The sequence below is a fragment of the Panthera tigris genome, chromosome A2 (genome assembly GCF_018350195.1).
Source record: "Panthera tigris isolate Pti1 chromosome A2, P.tigris_Pti1_mat1.1, whole genome shotgun sequence".
Taxonomy (NCBI): domain Eukaryota; kingdom Metazoa; phylum Chordata; class Mammalia; order Carnivora; family Felidae; genus Panthera; species Panthera tigris.
This window is the reverse complement of record NC_056661.1, coordinates 3,323,067-3,345,117: the sequence shown is the minus strand read 5'-3', so window position 1 is coordinate 3,345,117 and position 22,051 is coordinate 3,323,067. Positions and strand designations below refer to the sequence as shown.

The following is a 22,051-nucleotide window of genomic DNA, read 5'->3' as shown; positions in this document are numbered from 1 at the left end:
AAAGTGACTTTCATTAAAAAAACCCTTTATAGTCATTTCATGTTGGTTGGAAATCACAGAAGTTAGGCAGAAAAACAACCCAGGGGACAGATACAAAGGGACAGCACAGCGCTTCCCCAACGGGTCTCTGCTCCTTGGGTGGTGGGCGGGGGCCGGGGCAGGCCTGGGGCATCTACGTGCGACGGGTGGGCCTGGCCGCCGGGGCTCAGCTGTCCTCCTCGTCCAGGGACTCTGAGGCTATCCGCACCCTCGAGCGCTCCTGCCGCTCCTTCCCGGGCACGTCCAACTCGGGGGCCTCCTGCGCGCTGCTGGTGGGGACACAGCACGGGTGCGGGTGAGCGCGCGGCCCTCCACCGCCAGCAGGGACCCAGCGCCCGGGGAGCGCGGCCGTGTCCGGAGCGCCCTCCGCCGCCCCAGCCGGGCCGCAGGGCGGACCCCGGGTCCTCACCACGGCGGCGTCCGCACCCAGGAGCCCACGCGCCCGTTCCCGGCGCGACGGGAGGAAGCCGCCCTCCCGGGGGGCCGGGCCCAGAGCAGCTCCCCGGATGGGGGACCCACGGGTCAGCGGCAGGGGTGGCGGGTGCGAGCAGCCCGCGCAGTGGGCGCCTTCTCAGGAAGCTGCCCCCGTGGCCGCGGCCCCCGGCGATACTTACTCGTTGTGTAAGGGCTCTTCAGAGGAGCCGCACCCCAGCCCCTCCTCGGAATTCTGTCCTTCCTCCTGCTCCTTGTCCCCCGCGCTCTCCCCTTTCTGGGACGTGGCCTCGCCATTCACCGGGGCTGAGAGATCTGGGTGGGAGAGGGGGACTCGTGACCCCGTGGCCCTGCCCGCCGGGAGCAAGCGAGCGAGCTGGTTTGGGGACAGGAGCCCTAAAGGAGCCTGCAGCCCCCTCGAGGGCCCCGGCGCAGAGCGCCCACCACATGCCCCCGGGCCACACCTCCCAGACCCATCGGGACTGCTCGTCCGTCAGGCTGGGGCTCCGGGCCCCCGCACATACAAGCCTGAGACAGGGAGCGACTGGTAAAGGAGCGGGGAAACACGTGTGCGGGGTCTGGGGACAGAAATAAGGAGACGCCCCCTGCAGGCCGGCCCTGGGGCTGCGGAGGCTTCAGGTCTGAAGAAGGAGCGCCTCTCCGCAGCCCCCGTCAGCACCACGTAACCCTAGCAGGAAGGACAGCGCGACAGCCCCTTTGTCGCTGAGGGACCCAGCACCACTGTCCCTTCGGGAAACACCCTCTTTCTCCTCTCAGCCCACCCCTGGCCCTCCCAGGTCCAGCCAGCCCGTCCCGCGACGCTCCCACATGCGGCCCCCACGCACTCACGGCTTCCCGTGCCGTCTGGCTCGGAGGGTCTACGAGGGCTCCCGCCCTGCTCACCAGCGCTCAGCTCGTCCTCCGCCCTCTCCGCGGGGGCCTCCTCTCCAGCCAGCGCCTCCTCTGCCTTGTCCACCTCGGCCCTCTCCTTCTCCGTCCCAGTTCTGGTCGCCTTCTGGATGGCCTCGATCTTCGGTCCCAGGACCCGAGACTTGAGCCGGGTGTAGACCTCTGCGGCCTTCTCCATCACCTCCTTGTTGGCCTTATAACGGCGGATCTGACCCACGAGAGGCCCGCTCAGGAGACGCAGCGGGTCTCGCCGCCCCCGCCAGAGCCCCGCCTCCAAGGCCGCCACCGCCCAGGCCGTGACCCTCGGGACCCCTACCCCCGCCGGCCACCGGGCCCTTCCGCTGCTAGGATCCCACCGCACCTTTTTCAGTGTGGCCACCACATCTGTGTTCTTCTGGAGGATCTGTGAGGTCACCTGCAGGGTCCCCAGCGCCTCGAGCGCATTCAGACACCTCTTCACATCCTGCAGGGTGGGGAGAGGGGGAGGGGCGGCACCTAGCTGAGGGGGCCCTAGGGAGTGCCCTGGGGGGCAGGCGGAGCGACAGGGACCCCCAGGGGTGGTGGTTGAGACCCAGAACCTGGAGGACTAAGCAGCACAGCCCGGGTGGCGCCCCCTGCTGGAGGACGCCAGGTGAACCGAGACCCAGGGTTTGCCTCAGTTTCCCAGAACTTCTCAGGGGCTCCACACACGAGGGGCTGGGGGACTGCCTGGCCCGGAGGAACCTCCGCACCCCGAGGAGGGTCTCACCGGATTGTCGACTTTCAGGGCGAACTTGATCTCGCTGTGCAGCTTCTGCAACTTTTCCTCCACGGAAGGTTCTGCGGCCAGAAGAGAACGCAGCACCTGCACGTGACCGCAGCCGCAGAAGCCACCCTGGCCCGGTCCCGCCCCCCGACCAGCTTCCTCCACCTGTGCACGTGCACGGGAGCAGAGGACCTGCCCTGGTGGCCCGCCCTCCTCACCTTTCTTCTTCTCCACCTTCCGGTCGGGCGGGAACCCTTCTGACCGCTTCCGGGTCCGCTCCACCTTGGGGGGCCTGTGGAGTCACACCCCTTAGCCCTACCCTCGCCTGCCGCGTAGCCCCCCTGCCCTGCCACGGCCCTCCTGCCCCCGGGGGCCTGTGTGTGCGTGGTCGGGGAGGAGGAGGGATCAGGGCCCACTGGGACCCGGTCTAGGCAGCCGCCAAACTCGCATCGGGAAGGTTCATTCGCTGATGCTAGATTCCTGCTTAGCAAGCGGGCAGGGGGATGGGCTGTATCCCCCCGGCTTGGATTTCCAGTCTGAGGACCACTGGTCTGGGGGACAGGGTCCCCCCCCTCAGCACTGCTGACAAGGGGCCGGTCGCTCTCTGAGGAACATCCGGGCCCTGTGGGGGTGCTGGGCAACATGATGGCCCCACCCCCTCAATGCGAGGAACACCCCCAGGGTGACAACCAGATACGTGGCGTGGTGTCCACTGGGGGCAGAACCTCAGTCTGGAGCAGTGGTTCCTACTGACGGGGCCCCACTTGGTTTGGATCTATGTCCAAGACTGATTTCGGAAGTCGGGTCCCTCCTGTACGGGGTGAGGGGTGACGGATCCCCAGGAGGCCGGGAGCCGCAGGGACCAGAACGGGGCAGGTGGGCCCCCAGGTAGCCGCGGGAGGGGAGGCAAAGCGGGTCCGACCTGGCTCGGGGCCTCTCCTCGGGGCGCCCTCTCTTCTCCTTCTGGCTGGGTCTCCTCGAGGGCTCTGTGCTTTGTGACTGTCTGGCCGCCTTCTTTGCCTGCAGTGTCCAGAGAGAGACAGGGCTGTGGCGGGCAGCGGGCGCTCCCTTTAGAGGTTCAGCCTGCCACCGCCTGCCATCACCGCACTGTTGGGAACTGGCGGACCGGGCAGGACGGGAAGAACGACCCCTGGGTCCAGCACGTGCCCCAGGTGACAGCGTCTCAGGTCCTACAAGGACCACTCACTCGACGGGAGGGGCGGCCCCACAATCTGCACTTCCTGTGGGAGGGATCTTGGGCGCTTTTTTGTGACCCAGGGAAAACAGGGAGAGTAAGGTTGTCCTCTGTCCCGTGGGGCTCGGTCTAGAAGGTGACAGGCCTGGAAGTGAGGCTCAGATCCAGGCAGATTGCGAGTGCCAGGAAAGCGGGGTGTTGATGAGCCTGCAGGACTGCCCTGGGCCTGCAGGTCACCCCTCATGCTCACAGAGGCCTATCTGCTCCCCACTCATCCCAGAGTCCTGCCCCCCGCAGCACCCAGAGGGCACCTGTGAACACAGGAGTCAAGTCTGCCCTCCTCGGCCCACAGCCCTTCAGGGCTCCCACCTCCCTGGGGGAAAAGCCCAAGTCCTCCCTGAGACCCCAAGGCCCGGGACGACCTGCCCCATCCCCTCTCCTCTTTCTCCCCCCTCCACCTCTCCGTTCTACCCACACGGGCCCCCTGGTTGTTGCTCCAACACACCAGGCCTGGTCCTGCCCCAGGGCCTTTGCACAGACTGTGCTCTCAGCCCGGCGCGCTGTTTCCCCAGATACCTTCCCAGACCACCTCTCACTTCATTCAGATCCTTACTTCACGGCACACGGCATCTTCTCAGCTAAAGCCTTTAGGGTTTACCCCACCTAAAACTGAAAAGCCCACCCGGCGGCTCACGCCCCTTGACCTGCCTTCTTGTCTTTCGCACCCAACGTGCTGGAACGCACCTCCCGTTGTCCCCCGTCTGGCCCCCTCACGCGAACCCCGGCTCCTCCACGGCGCAGGTCTCTGTGTCTCGTTCACCGCTTCACCCCCACCCCCACCCCCACCGGCGCCGCCGACCCCGAGCTCCCGGGTAGCGGGCAGCGCCGCATCCGCGCCAGCAGGACGCACCTCTCGCTGCGGCTCGGCCTCGGGCCCCGAGTCGGACGACGACTGCGGCCCCCGCCCCCGGCCCTTGCGGCCGCGCTTCCTCACGGGCTCGTCCTCGTCGCCCGGCTCGTCCCCGCTGCTGCCCCCGCTGCCCCCGGCGGGGGCCTCCCCGCGCTCGCGCTCCCGCCGCCGCTCCTTCTCCTCCTTCTCCTGCTCGCGGAGCCGCCGCAGCTCCTCCTCCTGCTCCCGGCGCCGCCTGGCCTCCAGCTCCCGCCTTCGCTCCTCGTCCCGGCGCTTCCACTCGCTGATGCGGTCCACCTCGTCGCTGTCGCTGCGGAGGCGCGCCCGTTAGAGGGCCCGGGGGCGCGCCGCCCACCCGCCCGCCGCCCCGGCCTGCCGCCCACCTGTCGCTGCTGCTCGAGCTGCTCGGGGGCCGCTCTGGCTTCGGCTTCCGGCCGCGGGGCTTCGGGGGCGGCTTCTCAGCTGCAGGGAAGGAGGGGGGGGGGGGCGGTCGGCGCGGGATCTCTCCCCCAGGACGGCGGGGGGGGGGGGGGGGTGGGGGTGGGGGAGGGGGCGCCCCGGCCCGCGCCCTACCTGGCTTCCGGCCCCGAGGAGGCTTCTTTACGGACACGTCCGAGTCGGAGGAGGAGGAGGCAGAGGAGGAGGCAGAGGACGGCGCGGACCTGGCCACGGCCACAGGCTCGCCCTTGGCCCCGTCGGATTCCGCTTTGGAGTCGGAGTCGGAGGCCGAGGGCGCCTTCTGAGAGGCGGGGGGTGCAGAGGTGAGGACACAGGACACGGGCAGCCCCCTCCCCGCAAACAACCGCCTCTTCCTTGGGCTCGGCGTGGGGGGTCCCGGGCCTCATCCCCTCGGGGAAGCGGGGGGGGGGGGGGGGAGGCAGAGGAGAGCCGCCGCGCTTTCCGGGGCTAGAGCTCTTGGTTGGTTTTTTAATTTTTTTATTTCAGATAGAGCAGGCACGTGAGCAGGGGAGAGGGGCAGAGGAAGGCAGAGCATCTCGGTCAGGCTCCCCACACAGTGCAGAGCCTGATGCGGGGCTCGATCCCTCGACCCTGGACCACGACCTGAGCCGAAACCAAGAGTTGGGCCTTCGACCGACTGAGACCCCGCCCCCAGGCGCCCCTACAGCCCTTCCCAGTGCAGAATAGGGGCGGGAGGCCCGGTGAGAGGAGGGCCCTCCTCCTGTCTCCGCCCCCATCCTGCTCCCCACTCCCATGCACGCTCACACACACCCAAGCACGTAACGCACACACTGGAACACACGCACACCGTCCGCGGGATGCGGACACACAACACGCCCACTCTCCCTGCCTCACACGGGGCCCCTAAGGACACCCCCCTCCCTTCTGAGGCCAGCGTTCCAGCACCCCAGTTTCTGCACCGGCCTCTGCGTTCCTCTCAGGAGTGGTGGCAGCCGGGCGGCCTCCGGGCCCACAGACGGGCCCTGCACACTCCACCCTCGGAAACCACACACCTCAGAAGCCATCGGTGGAGGCAGAGGCGGACGGTGGTGATCCCTCGTGGCCTGGGCCCTACCCTCCTCCAGAAAGGACAGACTCTACCCACGGGCAGTGGCTGGTGACCACACAGAGCCTCTCGGGGGTTCCCGCAGGCAGGCAGGCAGGCAGGCAGGTGGGAACAAGACACGAAAAAAACCCTCTACCTTTTTCTTCCGTCCCGCAGGGGGGCCCCGCCGAGGCGCCCGCACCACAGCTTTCTTCTCGGGGGTGAAGTCCTGGGCGGAGAGAGAGAAGGTGCTCAGCGTGGGCCCCACGGACTGGCCCCGGCTCGGCCCCCCTGCGTGCGCCCGCCCGCCCCCGGAGCCAGCCACCTGCTCACCTGGTCACTGGTCTTCTCTGACTCAGAAGAGCTTTCTGAGTTCTCCTCCTCGGATGGGGACACGCTGGCTTGATCCAGGTCGCTGGAGGCCTTTCGAGCTCGTTTTGAGACCGACATCTAGAAAGGGCGCAGCCCGAGCACAGGAGCCATCAGAAATTTCGCCTGTGTGCTCGGCACAGCCGTCTCCCGCCTGGCCGCTCACACCCCGGAGAAGAGCTGAGGTTCTGGAATCCTTGGGAGGTGGCAGGGACCCCTTGCAGGATCTGACTAAAAACCAGGGATCCTGGGGTGCCTGGGGGGCTCAGTCGGTTAAGCATGAGACTCTTTTTTTTTTTTAAACGTTTATTTATTTTTGAGAGACAGAGAGCATGAGCGGGAGAGGGGCAGAGAGAGAGAGAGAGAGAGACCCAGAATCTGAAGCAGGCTCCAGGCTCTGAGCTGTCAGTACAGAGCCCGACGCGGGGCTCGAACTCACGAGCCGTGAGATCATGACCTGAGCCGAAGTCAGACGCTCAGCCGACTGAGCCACCCAGGCGCCCCTAGCATGAGACTCTTGAATTCGGCACAGGTCACGATCTCATGGTCCACGGGTCTGAGCCTCGCATCAGGCTCTGTGCTGACAGCGCGGAGCCCGCTGGAGATTTTCTCTCCCTCTCTGCCCCTCCCCCACTCACACGTGTGCACACGCTTGCTCACTCTCTCTCTCAAAAAAAATAAAACAAACAAAACAGGGATCTTGAACCTTAAGTACACTGTGCACAGTGACAGAGGCCAGACACAGAAGGACACGTCCTGCGTGACCCCACTCACAGGGGGTCCCTAGAGGAGTCCTGTCCATAGAGTCAGAGAGTGGATGGTGGGAGCCGGGGGTGGGGAATCAGTGCTTCACGGGGATAGAGTCTCAGTTTGGGGAGATGGAAAGTTCTGGAAAACGTGGGGGGATTTGCAAAACAGTGTGAGTGTGCTTAATGTCCCTGAGCTGTACATTTTATTTTTTTTTAAGTTTACTTATTTATTTTGAGAGAAACAGCACGAGTGGGGGAGGGCAGACAGAGTGGGAGAGAGAATCCCAAGCAGGCTCCGTGCCACCAGTGCAGAGCCTGACATGGGCCTCAAACCCACAAAACTGCGAGATCATGACCTGAGCCAAAACCAAGAGTCGGACGCTTAACCGACTGAGCCACCCGGTCGCCCCAGAGCTGTGCATTTTAGAATGGCTGATTTTTTAATGTGAACCTTACCTCAATAAAAAGATTAAAAATAAAATAGGGGCGCCTGGGTGGCTCCGTCAGTGAAGTGTCTGATTTCGGCTCAGGTCATGATCTCACAGTTCACGAGTTCGAGCCCCACACTGGGCTCTATGCTAACAGCTCAGAGCCTGGAGCTGCTTCAGATTCTGTGTCTCTCTCTCTCTTTCTCTCTCTCTGTCCCTCCTCTGCTTGTGCTCTCCCTCTCTCTCAAAAATAAACAAACATTTAAAAGAAAAAAATAAATTAAAAATAAACACACACACATACACACACACAAACAAGCTGAATTCAGTTTCAGGGGTCCACACATTCTCTGACATCCACCCAAAGAAGCCAACGTAAGAATCTTTAAGAAGAGAGACCTGAGCTTTAGAAGTAGATCTCAGCCCGGGAAAACCCAGGCCTCCCCAGCCAGCCAGTGCTGAGTTCTATGGCACTTTGCCTCTGTTTTGTCACATCGGAGACGCGGTGGTTCTCCTAACCACTGTCACCAGAGCATCTCCCCTGCTCCGTGCCCTGTCCAGGGCACGATGGGCTGGAATGTGTCCCCCTAAAATTCACCTGTTGAAGCCCTGACCCTCAGGACCTTAGAACGGGACTGTGTTTGGAGACCGGGTCTTTAAGGATATAATTAAGTTAAAATGATGTCACTGGAGTGGCCCTAATCCAGTGGGACCTGTGTCCTTATAAGAAGAGATCAGGACATGGCCACAGAGGGACGACCACGTGAGGACACGGGATGGGGGCACGGCATGTGCACGCCAGGGAGAGGCCTCAGAAGGAACCAGGCCTGCCAACACCTTGATCTCAGACTTGCTGCCTCCAGGAATACTGACTGGTGTGCAAGCCGTCTAGTGCACGGGACTCTGTGAGGCCAGCCGGCACACATGTACACTCAGTGACCCACTGGGGAGACATAAGGCCCCCTACTGTCGCACAACATGTTCCAGCCAGGAGAGGCAAACGGAAACATTCCGTGCAAATGTGAGAGAAGGGTTACTCGCGTATGGGGGACCAGGACGGGACAGAGGGAGGACAGAGAAACGGAGGGAGGACGGAGGGATGGAGGGAGGACAGAGGAAGGACAGAGGGACGGAGGGAGGATGGAGGGACGGAGGGAGGATAGAGGAAGGACGGGGGGACAGAGGGAGGACAGAGGGATGGAGGGACGACGGAGGTACAGAGGGGGGACAGAGGAATGGAGGAAGGACGGAGGCGAGACGGAGGGGCGGGAGAGACGGCAAGCACAAAGCCCCACAGGGGAAGGCAGCGTGGCTAGTGAGTGGTCAGGGAAGGGACGGGGACTGTCGGGGCCGGACCTGCAGGGCTGTGTGGTCGTGCGTGGAGTCTGGCCCCCCTTCATGGGCGGCCGAGCTGAAGCCCGGGGCACTTCGTACTCCCTCTCGGGACACAGACGGCCTGTAGCCTAGGGGCGCTGTACACTCTCCCTTCTCAGAGCGGGCGCTCAGGGGATCCAGTTAGAGGGCAGTTCACGTTCTGCCAGAGTCGCCAGGCAGTTCTAGGGGAAGCGTTTCAAGCCGGCTGTGGCCTCCTTCCCCAGACCAAAGGGCGTCACAAAGACCAGGGTGACCCAGGACCCTCCCTCCTGACGCCAGGGGAAGCAGTGGCGAGGGGCCCTGAGCTGCGAGATCTTGGAGCCCCGGAGAGCACAGAGACCCCGGCTGGGCGGGCAGGGCCGGGACCCCGTCCCCAAGAGCTGGCGTCGGGATCTGCCTCACGACGGAGGCCGTCCGTGGAACCACTCAGAGGACAGATGAGAAGACCAGGATGCAGACCCATAGAACAACACCCACAAGTTGCTGGCTGAAGAGAGAATGTATAAAGCCAGCCCCGCGGGAAAACCACAGCCCCTCACAGATCGGAGAAAGGAGAGAGCTGCGGATGGGCTGGGGGATGGGGCTCCCGGGGAAAAGCGCTTTTAAATGTTCCCCGGTGTGGTTAAATGGGGTTGTGGTAAGAACTTGTACCGGTTTAATGCAAAAGTGACCCCAAAAATCTAAGCAGTGACTTACAAACGGGGGTTTAGGGGCGCCTGGGTGGCTCAATCAGTTGAGCATCTGACTTGGCTCAGGTCATGGTCTCAAGGTTCATGAGTTCGAGCCCCACGTCGGGCTCGTTGCTGTCAGCACAGAGCCTGCTTCCGACCCTCCGTCCTCCTTTCTCTCTGCCCCACCCCCAATCATTCTCTCTCTCTCCCTCTCTCAAAAATAAGTAAATATTTTAAAAAATTAAGTGAGAGGCACCTGAGTGGCTCAGTTGGTTAAGCGTCTGACTTCGGCTCAGGTCACGATCTCACAATTTGTGGGTTTGAGCCTTGCGTGGGGCTCAGTGCTGGCAGCTCAGAGCCTGGAGCCTGCTTCAGATTCTCTCTCTCTCTCTCTCTCTCTCTCTCTCTCTCTCTGCCTCCCCTGCTCACATTCTGTCTCTCTCCCTCAAAAATGAATCAACATTTAAAAAATAAAATAAGTAAAAATTCATGGGGCGCCTGCATGGCTCAGTCAGTTAAGCGTCCGGCTTTGGCTCAGGTCATGATTTTGTGGTTCATGAGTTCAAGCCCCACATCGGGCTCTGTGTTGTCAGCACAAAGCCTGCTTCAGAGCGTCTGTCCTCCTTTCTCTCTGCCCCCTCCCATGCACTCACACACGCACTCCCTCTCTCTCTCTCTCTCTCTCAAAATAAATAAACTTTAAAAAATTATTAATAAAAAAACACAAAAAAACAAATAGGGGTTTATCTCTCAGGGGTGGCACGGGGCAGGGTTGTTTTCTACGCATTTCTATTTAATGTCTCCAACAACCGTAAACAGAAATAATGGGGAATTTGACAAAACAATGCCAAGCACACCATAAAAACTTGGAGCTAAATGCCCATCAAATTTTTTTTCCTTTTTCTTTTGTGCGTTCGCTTTTGAAAGAGCGAGAGAGGGCAAGCGAACAGGGGATCAACAGAGAGAGAGGGAGACAAGAGAATCCTCAGCAGCCCCCACGCTACGAGCGCAGAGAAATCGTGGCCTGAGCCAAAATGAAGAGCCAGACACTTAACCGACCGAGCCACCCAGGTGCCCCCCTGAACGCCCGACGGTCTTACTAACGTACCGGTGAGAAATCACAGACTGCTTCTCGACCACTGAGGACCACGTCGTAAAACAGTACTTCGTGACCAAGAAATGCTCAGCAAACAGACACCGTGTGGACGGCTGCCGATTCTGTGCTTCGACCCCCACCCCTGCACCCCCACCCTCACCCGCACCCCCACCCGCACTCACACCTGCACCCCGTGTGAGGCACACTCGGGATCGCGGACAAACCCGCCAGGGCGTTTCCAGTCCCCGGCACGGCAGCCCGCGCACCTAACACGGGTATTTTCTACCAGCTTCTCCGCACCTTTCGCGTCTCATACCTGACGACAAGCACGGCTTATCATGAGGATTGGAGCCAAAAGCAAACGTTATTTTTATCAGTAATGGTAGGAAAGCCTGTCAAAGAAAGTGGCCGCTAGGTCCCGGCCTTTTCATCCCGCACCCAGATGCTCAGAGGCAGTCAAAAGGCAGGGAAGAGAAAGGGCAAGAGACTGTCTCCAGAACCGACAACTCACGTCCTCACGGAAACCTGCACACGCACGTGCACAGCAGTGTGTTCACAGCGGACCAGAGTGGACACAACCCAGATGTCTATCAACTGGTAAATACGTGCCCACCGCGCACGCGCACATCCCTCGACCGCGAGCAGGAGTGAGGCGCCCACACCCACCGCCCCGCGGACCGACCCTGAACACATGACGCTCAGGGAGGGAACCAGACACGAGAGGCCACGCGGGGTGTGAGTCCGCGTGTGTGAAACGTCCACAACGGGCTCATCCACGGACAGGAAGGGGGCTCGTGGGGGCTGACGGATGACTGCTAAGGGGGACGGGGTTTCTTTTGGAGTGATGGAATGTTCTGGAACTCGCCGGTGGTGGCGGCTGCACAGCTCTGTGAATGTACTAAGAACCAGTGAACTGTGTATTTTGAAAGGGTGAATTTCGCGCTATGTGAGAGGTATCTCCATTTTCAAAAAGCATGTTAAACACCCAGAAAAATTATCTGCATATTCAGGTTACGGGCATAATTTCAGCTAGGAGACTCCTGGGAGGGAAAAGCCAAGAGCGAGCACGTGCATTCTACTTCTGCTGGGATCTGTTCAGTCTGGCTGGTGTTGAGTAAAAGGTCGGGTTAATAATACGGGAAGGCATTTCAGCTCACACTACAGACCCGGGCTAAGCACACCCCCTCCTCGAGATGACAATCTATGAAGCGGAAACAGTAATATCTACTGAGGAACGTTATAAAGAGTAATGAAATGACATACGTAAAAAATGATAACAAATAAAAATAAATGAAACAAATCATGATGGAACCGTGCATTGAAAACAAGAAAGGCAGGTGGGGAGCCCAGGCTGCTGGGGGCGGGGGGCAGAGAGAGGCTGGGCTGCCACCTCCCCCCGCCCCCCCACCAGGCCAAGGGCTCCCGCCCCACCCCTACCTTCAGGGCTGCAGCCTTCCGTTTCAGGCCACTGTTGTCGCTGCTTTTGTCCGAGTCGGAGTCACTCTCCATCCTGTCGCTGGCCGCTGTGGCGGTCACGGCTGTGACGGCCATGACCCCCCGGACCTCGTCGTCCTCGCTCCCGCCTGCCGGGTCGGCTTCGGGGGCCTCGCTGTCAGAGGAACTCACCGGCTGGGGGGGCGAGACGGTGGGGGGGGGGGGTGCACAGACCAGTCACCAGCAGGCTTGGGCGGATTCCCCAGCCGGGACGGGGACCCCGAGGACAGATCCCACGGCGGGGTCTCAAATGTCAGGGTCTGCCCCCCCAGCTTTCCAAACGGGGCGGCCCGGAAAGACTAAAGAATCGAGGCTCAAAGGCAAGATGCGGTGGGTGCCAGGGTTCAAGATCAAACCTCGGGCCAGTCTGTGACTTAGCTTCTCGGGACCTCAGTTTCCACATCTGAGGGAGACGGGTGGCACGATTTTGGCCTCACGGGGCTATGGCAAGGATGAGGCCGGAGTGGCACGTGGCATTCTTAAGGCAGTGCCCAGGCTGGCAAGAGGTCCCCCAAAGTTTGCCAGTTCACTGTCGGTACGCCCATCACGATGCAGACAGGACCTCCAGGCCGCAACTTCCAGGCTCTGCTATTTCTGCTTTACCCAAAGTGCCCGCTCGGGCAAGAACAGCCACAGAAACACTTGTGCCGTGCTCGGCACGTGCCGGGCTCCTTCACACGCTCGGGGGGCGTTCGCGCAGCGGCGGGTGCCAGGCACGGTGCTGGGCGGGCAGGCAGCGAGCACACGCAGATGTGAAGGCAGGGCGGCCCCTGCCCCCGGGGAGCTTACCATCTAGCGGGAGAGGCCGAGAACAGCCATTTCGGCAGAACAATGTCTCGCGGTGGGGACGGGGAGAGAGGAATGTGGCGGAAGAAAGGCTGGAGGGCCGGGCCAGGGCTGATGCAGGGTTATGGAGGATGTAGGGGACCCAGCAGTCGCACAAGGACGGTCAGGCCACAGGGCTCTCTCGGGCCTGTTTCTGACCCCGTTCTGGGTATCTCGTTTGTAGGAGGAACACAGATGAGCCCTGGTCAAACCCATCCAGTGAGTGCCACAGAACACCCACTGCCTGAGGCCTCGTGCTGCGGCGGGGGCGAGACGGTGTGAGACAGGGTCCCTGCCCTCGGGGAGCTCACAGTCTAACGGGGAGAAAGACAAGGAAACACAGAGAGACGACACGGCCTGAGAGGGGGTGCCGCTCCGTTCCTGGAGCACCCAGCCGACTCCGAGGGTAATATCTGACCACGTTATTTCATGGTACTTCTTTACCGAGTAATTAATTTCTTTTAAGACAGAGACTGTGACTTTTTAGAGCTACGGTCTGCAAAAAAAACAAATTTCCACCTACTAATAAATAGACAAAGTGCAGAGCAGCTATAGGACAGAATACTATTCAGCCGCGAAAAGGACTGAAACTGATACGCGCTACAGGGTGGATGAACCCCTGAAACACGCACAGTGAAAGATGCCAGAAGCATAGAAGCACACAGAATTCCATTTCTATGAAACCTGGAGTATGCAAATTCATAGGAACAGAAAGTTGATTAGGAGTTCTCAGGGGCGGGATGATGTTCTCAGGAGATGCTCAGTTGGTTGAGCATCCGACTCTTGACTCCAGCTCAGGTCGTGATCCCAGGTTTGTGGGATCGAGTCCCACGTTGGACTCTGCACACGGGGCATGGAGCCTGCTTGGGATTCTCTCCCCTCCTCCCCTAATCGAGCTCTCTCTCTCTTTCCTTAAAAAAAAAAAAAGGAGTTCTCGGGGGCTACAGGAAGGGGAGAATTGGGGGTGACAGCGAACAGGAAGGGGGGGTTTTCCTTGTGGGGTGATGGAGTGTTCTCGATTAGAGAGCAGTGGCGATTTCACGGCACTACAAATGTATAAAACCCACTGTAGGACACGTTCAAAATAGTTAAAACAGCGAATTTCTCAAATTCATTAAAAAAACTTACAACAAGAGAAAGGCACACTCCCTTGGTGGAACCACAGCCGGGGATCGACGGATCGGGCCGGGGCCGCACGCCGGCCGAGATACAAGCAGGGAGGACGGAACGCGGTCCGAGTCCGAGCGAGGAGCCTCGGGGGCCGCGCCGACTGGACACAGGAGGCCAGACCAGGACCAGGGAGCAAGGAGGCAGGAGCACGGGCGGCCGGGGGGCCGGGAGGGAAGGGAACCGGGGTCAGCGCTGGACACAGGACCAGACAAGCGCTTGGTAGGACATCAGCACAGAAAGGCACAGAAGAGGGGAAACGTGGCTGCCGGAGAGGAGACGGGAGGACCCCCGGCCCGACCGATCCCCCGTTCCCTGATCTCTTGCGGGAAGCCCCCCAGGCCTTCCCTGACTGAGGGGTCCGGAGCCCACCCTGGCCTTCACACAGCCGGGTTAACAGGCGAGGAGAGTAAGGGCCCGCTGTCGACAGGACCTCGCGCTCAGCACGCAGCACCTTCTGTCTCCCCTGAGGCACCGTAACAGGGCCCACCCTGGATATGCTTGACGCTAGGTAGGGCAGGCCCCAAACCTAAAACGAGGGGGCAGACGTTACCCGAGCTTGCTGTGTGTGTGTGTGTGTGCGCGTGTGCGCGCGTCCCGGGTGCGAGCCGTCACCCTCATTTTGCAGACGAGCAAAGGGTGACACAACAGCTCAAGATCACGGCGAGTGTGACAGAGGCGAGACGCCAGCCGGGCCTGGCTTGGCCTCTAAGCCGGGGCCACCGGACGCAGCGACTGCTCACGGAAACCCCTCCTTGCTCCTGACCAACCGGGGTCCGGCCTGTGCCTCTCACGTCCAGCCAGGTGGCCGGGCTGGGTGGGCCTGTCCCACAACTGGGCAAGTGGACGCTCCAGAAGGTAAGGGGCCGGCCCTACGCTGCACCTGTACATAAGGCCGGGAACGCTGGATCTCGGGGCGGGGGTCAGCCCATGGGGTCTCACTGCCTGCCAGCAAAGCCTTGGGGAAACGTGACCCCCACGGAGAAGCACGAGGCACAGGGAGGAGCCAGGAAACACGGCCAAGAGCCGGCCAACCTGCAGCCAGCGCGAGCCCAGAGGTCTGGTGAGCGAGGCGAACCTCAGTTTCTCTCACGGCCTTCACGCGTCAGGAGGGCAATGGGGGGATGGAAAGGGAAGGTCACATCCGGCCCGGCCTCGCTCCCGACCCCGCCATCACCTGCCCAGCACCGTGTCACTGCGCTAGGTGCCTGATGTGCGTCTGCTCACGGGGTTCCCCCCACAGCCCTGTGACACTATGACACTACCATGAGCCTCTGCCTTAGACGAGGACACAGAGGTTCAGGGAGGCGATGTGGATTCCCAAGGCACACGGTAAGCTGGTGGTAGGCCCAGAACTTGAGCCCAGGTCCTTGTGCACCCACAGCAGGACGCTTCGCCTCAGACCCGCTGTGTACAGGTTATTCTCTGGGCCCTCCTCCAGGGCCCCCCAGCCCCCCTCCGTGCCCGATGAAACTCAGCCGGAGATACAGAAGGCCCGGGCTTCGGCCCCAGCTCACTCTCACTAGGCTGAGAACACTAGACAGGTCTCTTTCCCTCTTCCCCTATCGAGGGACAAGGATGCATTTCTAGAAAATCCTCCGTCGATGGTTCTCAACCAGGAACGACGTCTGTCTCCTAGAAGACATTTGGCAATGTCTGGGGACATCTAGGGCTGCCGAGACTGGGGGTGCTCCTGGCATCGAGTGGGGGGTGGTGCTCAGGGACGCTGCTCAAAACCCCACAGTGCCCAGGGCCCCCACCCCATGAGAATGATCCAGGCACGAATGTTGAAAAACCCTGGTTTAGGTCTAAGATGTCTCAGATTCTAGCTGGGTCGCTCTGGGCCTCAGTTTGCTCATCAATAAAACGGAAAAGATGCCACCTGCCCAGGCCACCCTCAGCACTGGATCAAGACCATGAAGTTGGAACCACACTCAGATGCCATTTCCACCTCCCGGCTTGGCAAGGGGGTGAGGGAACAGGGCTAGTGGTCACCTCTTAGTGCGAGAGCCAGCTGAGTTAAGGCTGTCGAAAAGAACGAGGCTGTTCTCTGCACAGAGACCAACAGTCAAGATAAATTTGGGGGGAAGCCTGGTTGGCTCAGAAGAACATGTAACTCTTGACCTTGGGGTTGTGAGTTTGAACCCCACGACGGGTGCAGTGATTATTAAAGATAAATAAACAAACATTAAAAAAGGATGTATTTTGGAGAACAAGAAGCAAAGTTAAGAATTCCAGGCTTCAGGGGCGCGTGCGTGGGTGCCTCAATCGGTTAAGCGTGCGACTTGGGCCCAGGTCACGATCTCACGGTTTGGGAGTTCGAGTCCCACATCGGGCTCTGTGCTGTTAGTGCAGGGCCCGCTTTGGATCGTCTGTCTCCCTCTCTCTCTGCCCCTCCCTCCCCACATGTGCACACTAGTACTCTCTCCCTCTAAAATAAACATTAAAAAAATAATAATAATATTCTAGACTTTAGAACGGAAAAGCTGTGTTCACGGCTTGACGTGAACACAGAACTTGGGAGAATGTATCAGGAATGAGGAGCTGTGGCTGTCTTGACCGGACGTCGCGGCACCGTGACCGGGAGGGAGGGCTGACTTCCCACTCTCCATAGACACGCTCTCTCGTACACCCCCTTTTCCATTTGGTACCCCGAGCCTGCCTTTCCACTCAAGATGTAGAGATACACGAGAAACGTCAAGAGGGAACAGAGAGAACGCCCAGGTACCCGTACAACACTGCTTCCGGAAGCCCGCCTATGGCCTGGCTCTGCCGGAGACATCCAGGCTGGTGCTTGGGAAGAAACACCTCAGGGGTCCCGGGCCTGAGCCCTTCACGCTGACCCTAAAACCTCTGCAGGCGGGGCCCAGGAATCTGCATCTTAAACAGACGTTCGGTTTGGAGCCACGGGCTCGGTGGGAAACCAAACAGCAAGACGAGCTCTCGCTCTTACAGCCACTTCTCACCCCGGGGAGTCTGTGTGGGGCCAGTTCAACGTCAAGGTTGCACCACGGTTGAGTTTCTTTCCTCGAGGCCAGGCATCCACACAGCACTTACCAAGCTGCTGGTGTGCAATAAATATTAAACGGTGTGATGATTCACCAGCAGGCGAGAAGCTTACCGCGTAACCAAACAGAACTTGAGCCGGGGCCAGAAAAGGATCACGCAGAACCCAAATGCCTTCAAGACCTTCTGACCCACTGCCCCATGATGGGAAGGGGGCGGGGGGCGGGAAACCGGGACAGACAACGGGCAGCAAAGCGGGGGACCTCCTTCTCCTAGACCCATCCCAGGAGGCAAGAGGAAACCACCACCAACATCTACTAAATTCTGGACCGTGAGCTCCCGGCTCAGGGGGAGCCTGAGCCGCAGGACAGCACAGGCTGGAGACCCCAAGTTCTCACGCAGGACTAGACGCTGCAGACATCCTGGGTCCGTCGCTCCCTCGAACCAGAGCCTCTGTGACTCCTGCGTCCCTCCCCACGGACCAGGCCAGGCCGCAGGGCCTTTCCTTCCCCAGCTGGCCGCTCTGCCCCTGGCAGGCAGTTAGCTCCGCCTCCCGGCCAACCTCAAGCCCACCCCTCCTGAGGCCAGACCGCTCTGCCTCCTGCAGAAAACCCCGAACTCGGTGGCTAAAAGCAGAGCAGAGAACCGCAGCCCAGCCTCCCCTCATCTGCACCTCACCCCCAAACGCCCAGAGCGAGGTAGCTCTCTGCCTCCTTCTGCAGCCTTCCAGGCTTTCCATGAATTTCACTTCAACTTCCCCCCCCCCCAGAACAAAAGGCTTTTTCAGAGCTGTAATACCACTATTATAAACCCAAGCTAATTCCAGAGCAGTGGGTTTCACCTGGGGTGATCCCGCACCCCTCCACCCCACCCGGGGGGCACCCGCCAACGTCTGGAGAGGCGTTCGGTGGTCGCGACTGGGAAGGGGAGGTGACGCTAGTACGGAGTGGGTGGGGCCGGGGACGCGACGCAACTCCCACGAGGCCCAGGAAGGCCCCGACGGAGACAGAGAAGGATCGGCCGGAGGTGAACCGTGTCAAGAGGGGGAGTGAGCCCGCCCTCCTCGCCTCCGGAGCAAGCTCAGACCACCTCCGGTGCCCGGCGTGTGTAAGAGCCCCGCGTGACGTGGGCTCGGCGGTCACCACGCCAGCCGCTCTCCACCCCCAGGTACTCACCAGAGGGGCGCTGTAGCTGGCGTGGGGATTGTTCTGGATCTCCCACAGTCCTTCATTGAAGCCTTTCCTCTTGTTGGGCTTCCCGTACTTATCTTTACATTTGTCGTAAGGGAACAGGTCCTTGGGGCCCAGGAAGGCTCTGGAGAAGGGAGGCACGGGGCCAGCCCCGGGTGAGTCAGGCCACCCGGGAGGCACCAGGGGGGACGGTCAAGCCCCACCTGGGGACACTTACGTTTCGTGTGTACCAAAGAAGAAGATGGGGTACTTGTTGGGTGGGGGCTTCACGGCACCGTCGGCGATGTCATCGATCTGCAGGGAGACGCTGGTCAGGGGGTGGCCGTGGGGGGCAGCGTCACCCCCTGAGCCAGGAAATGGCCAAGACATCAGCCAAGTTACTTGGGGAAAGCATGCTGGGAGAAAGGGAGCCTTCAGCTGAGGGAGACAGGGCTCGTTCCGGTTAGGCATCTGCATTCTTCTGCGTGACCCCCCTCCTCCATACACACCTGTCCCCTCCCCCCAGAGTGTTCTGCCTCCAAGGCAGGTGCTGCGCCTGAGCAGAGCCAAATACGGGGCCCTGAGTAGCCAGGAGGTGGGGCCAAGCTCAGCTTCTGCGAACTCCCAGGACCCTCCCTCGGGACCCCCTCCTGCACAGAGGCGATCGGTGGTCTCTCTCCCAGAGGCTGCAGCTGGCAGCTCCAAGGATGCAGCGGGTGGGGGGTGGGCTGCAGGAGACAGGCCCTGAGCATCCAGGAAGTCCCACCCTCTCCCTACAGGCCCATGGGCCCCGGCAGCTGTCAGTCACCTCCCCACAGGAGGCTAGCAGCCCCTTCACTTCCAATCAGGTGCTTGGAAATGTTCCGGGCTTGGAGAGCCGGCAGGAGTGGGGGGGGGGGGGGGGGTGGAGGAGAGGGAGAAGCTGGTACTCTGGAAAGAAGGGAAGTGCCCGTAAAGTTTCATGGCTCCTGGGTCCCCCCAGGAAAACAAGCCCAAGCAAATCAGGTTAAAGTGAGTTTTCTGGTCCCCGTCAATTCCTTCCCATCCTCTTCTACGCCTGGGGGCTGCTGGAACCTTCCCTGCCCCCCCCCCCCAACACACACCCCAGGTTCCTTGCCCGGTTCTCTGGGCTACTTTTCAAAGTCCTTGGTGGCTGGGCCTCAGCCCCCCATGGCCAGCATCCCCGGCACAGACGCCTCCAGCAACTTCCTCACCCTGAGGACCAGCCTCTGCCATGCCTTCCAGGCCCGGCTTCCAGGTCACCCAGGACCCGCCTCTGAGCCTGAGGCTCAGACGTGCCAGCAGCAGCTCCAGCCCCTGGCCCCTGCCCGACCTCCTGTGCAGCCTCTCCCCACCCAGACCCCCAGCGCCGCGAGACGCCCGCCCGCCGGCCCGCCGCGGCTCACTACCCAGAGGGAGCGCGGCTGAGATCTCCAGCCATCGGGCAACTCCTGGGCTCCTCCCGTTCCAGCCTGATCCTTCCCATGCCCCCCGCTGCCGCCGCTGCTCCCACCCCCCCAAACTCCGTCTGTCCGGTCACGCATACCCCACCCACCTAGCTTCGGGGGCGACTTTACCCCTAGGACCCGGGGAGGACAACCCCCAGGCCCTCGTCCACACTGGCCTGCCCTAGACAGTGCCTGGGACTCCACTCTCTGGGACTCCCAGACTCAGGATGCCCTTCAGACCTGCACCCGGCGGACCATCCGCGTCCCCCGGATCTCAACCTTTCCTAAAGGGGACCCCCAGAGTCCCCTTGGCTCAACCCCTTCCCTCAGATGCCCTCTCTCGGGCTTGAAGCTGAAAAGGTGTCTGCTTCGCGCATCAGGGGGGGACCACCCCCAGATCTCCCTCAACCCCACACCCCAACCAGACGATGGCGAGGGGATCCGTACAGAGCACCGGTCCCCAGGGTTCAAGTAAGTCCCACTCCAACCTCTGGGCCCCGATACCCCGCATTCTCAGAAGAGTCCTCTCGGCTTCAGTGACCTTGTGAACACAGCTCCCAGCCCCCTTTCCAGCCTTGACCTCCCTCAGCCCCCCTCAGCCTTGACCCTCAACCCTTCTCCCTCAGGTACCCCACAACCCTAGCCCACCCGCACAAACGGCCTGCGGCCCCACAATGAGACCCTTCAGTCTGAAGCGCCCCCTTCCCATCAGTCTGATTCCGCTCTTTAAACCCCATTTTCCTCCGCTCCCCTCACACCACCTACTCGCTCAAATACTTGAACTTGAACTTGAACCCTGCCCCCTCAAGCCCCAGGTCCCTCAAACCCCACGACCCTTGGAGCGATTTGCTCAAGACTGCCCCCCCCCCCCGCCACAAACCCTCCGTTACGCGCGTCCCTGAGGCCCGGGGGCCCCCAGGACCCCGCTACGCGGGTCCCTCAGGACCGGGGCCCCCAGACCCCCGTTATGCGGGTCCCTCAGGCCCGGGGGCCCGAAAACCCTGTTGCTCGGGTCCCTCAGGCCCGAGGGCATCCCCCAGACCCTCGTTCCTCGGGTCCCCGAGGCCCGGGGCCCGCAGACCCCCGTTACGCGGGTCCCTCAGGCCCGGGGCCCCAGACCCCCGATGCACGGGTCCCTAAAGCTCGGGGACCCCCAGGCCCCCGGTGCACGGCCCCTCAGGCTCGGGGCCCCTCCTGCCCCACCCCCCCGCCTGGCCCATCTCCCGCGCGGCCTCACCCGGGCCGGCCAGTGCGGGTAGCCCTTCATCTTGGCGAACACCAAGTCCCCGGGCTTGAAGGCATGCGGCATGCTGGCGGCGGGAGGCCCAGGCCGCAGGAAGCGGCGGCGGCGGCGGCGGCGGCAGCGACTACGGCGGCGGCGGCGGCGGCGGCAGCGGCAGCGGGAGGCGAAGCCGGGGGCGGGAGCGGGGCGCCTAGGGGGCGGGGGCGGGCGCCTGGGCAGAGAGCCGGCGCCTGCTTATTGGACTGCGGGCTTCCGGAAGTCCCGCCCTCCGGTCGTCACGGGCGGGAGACGCCGTCGCTCAGAACCACGTGCGGGGATAGAGGAGCATGAGGACCAATGAGAAGAGGGGTTGGAGCAGAGCAAGTTAACGGGATTGGGTAACGGGCAGAGCCAAGAGGCGTGACCCAGAGGCCTAATGGGAGCGGGGAGGAGGTTATGGGAGGTGAAAGGGGAAAGGTGGGAGGAGGGAAACGGGGGCTTTCAGGGAGTGGTGAGGCGGCCAGCCAAGCTTCTTCAGGGCGGGGCTTAGGGCAGAGGGGCGGGCCATAGGCCGCCACGGAAAGAGGGCTTTAAAAGTAGGAGGCAGGCCATTGGCTACCACCGAAAGGAGGCCTAATCAATGCAGGGGGCGGGGCCCTGAAAGCCGCCCGCTCCACGAGCCGGGGCTGAACGGAGGGCCGCAGGCCATTGGCTACCACTCGAAAGGGCCTCAAGGTAAGGAGCAGTCATTGGCTACCACAGGGGGCGGGGCTAAAGCAGCTGTTCGCCATTGGATATGGTGATAGAAGAGGTTCAACTCAAAATAGGGACGCGCCGTTGCCTGCCCGAGGGGCGGGGCTTGGGAGGGGCGGGACTTGAGGTGTTCTTTGGAGTAACAGCCACAGAGCGCACTGGCCAGGAACTTCTTCCCTCCCGGGAATGTCTTGAGCCGAGCCACGAGATACCCGTTATGCATATTCATTTTAGAAAGCTGTTGCGCACTGCGTGGCCAAATTCCTTAAACTCCGTGCCTTAGTCTACCGACCTATAAAATGGGACTCATAAGGGTGCCTATCTTAGAGGGGCGTAAAAGTGAAAATTAGGGTGATTTCATCACCCCTAAAGCGCTGTGAAGTGTGCCTGGCAATCAGAAATACTGGGAGTACTAGAAGTTGTTAGCCACTTAATTTCTTTGTAATTAGGACCCTTTGTAGGAACTCAAAAGAGCCAGAGAGCTTAAGAAAATGCTGAGTAGTGGGGGAGGGAACAGGGAGGGTTTTTTTGCAGGATGTGGTCTAA

At 61.3% G+C, this 22,051-nt stretch overlaps 1 protein-coding gene across 4 annotated transcripts; it reads right to left on the bottom strand.

The window, feature by feature from the left end:
- Positions 1-4: 4 nt before the first annotated feature.
- HDGFL2 (HDGF like 2) lies at positions 5-20,940 on the bottom strand. 4 transcript variants are annotated; one of them, XM_042977812.1, is made up of 16 exons: positions 20,768-20,940; positions 18,321-18,397; positions 18,089-18,227; positions 11,859-12,050; positions 6,068-6,184; positions 5,892-5,963; positions 4,804-4,969; positions 4,614-4,692; positions 4,231-4,540; positions 3,048-3,145; positions 2,344-2,417; positions 2,129-2,199; positions 1,742-1,843; positions 1,321-1,588; positions 654-786; positions 5-308 (listed from the first exon to the last, which is right to left on the bottom strand). In XM_042977812.1, the coding sequence occupies exons 1-16, from the start codon at positions 20,837-20,839 to the stop codon at positions 206-208; spliced, it is 2,073 nt and encodes a 690-aa protein (XP_042833746.1). In that variant the 5' UTR covers positions 20,840-20,940; the 3' UTR covers positions 5-205. The 4 variants fall into 4 exon arrangements, with proteins under 4 accessions (XP_042833746.1, XP_042833747.1, XP_042833748.1 ...); XM_042977813.1 differs by having other exon boundaries at positions 5-305; XM_042977814.1 differs by having other exon boundaries at positions 1,375-1,588.
- Positions 20,941-22,051: the final 1,111 nt, after the last annotated feature.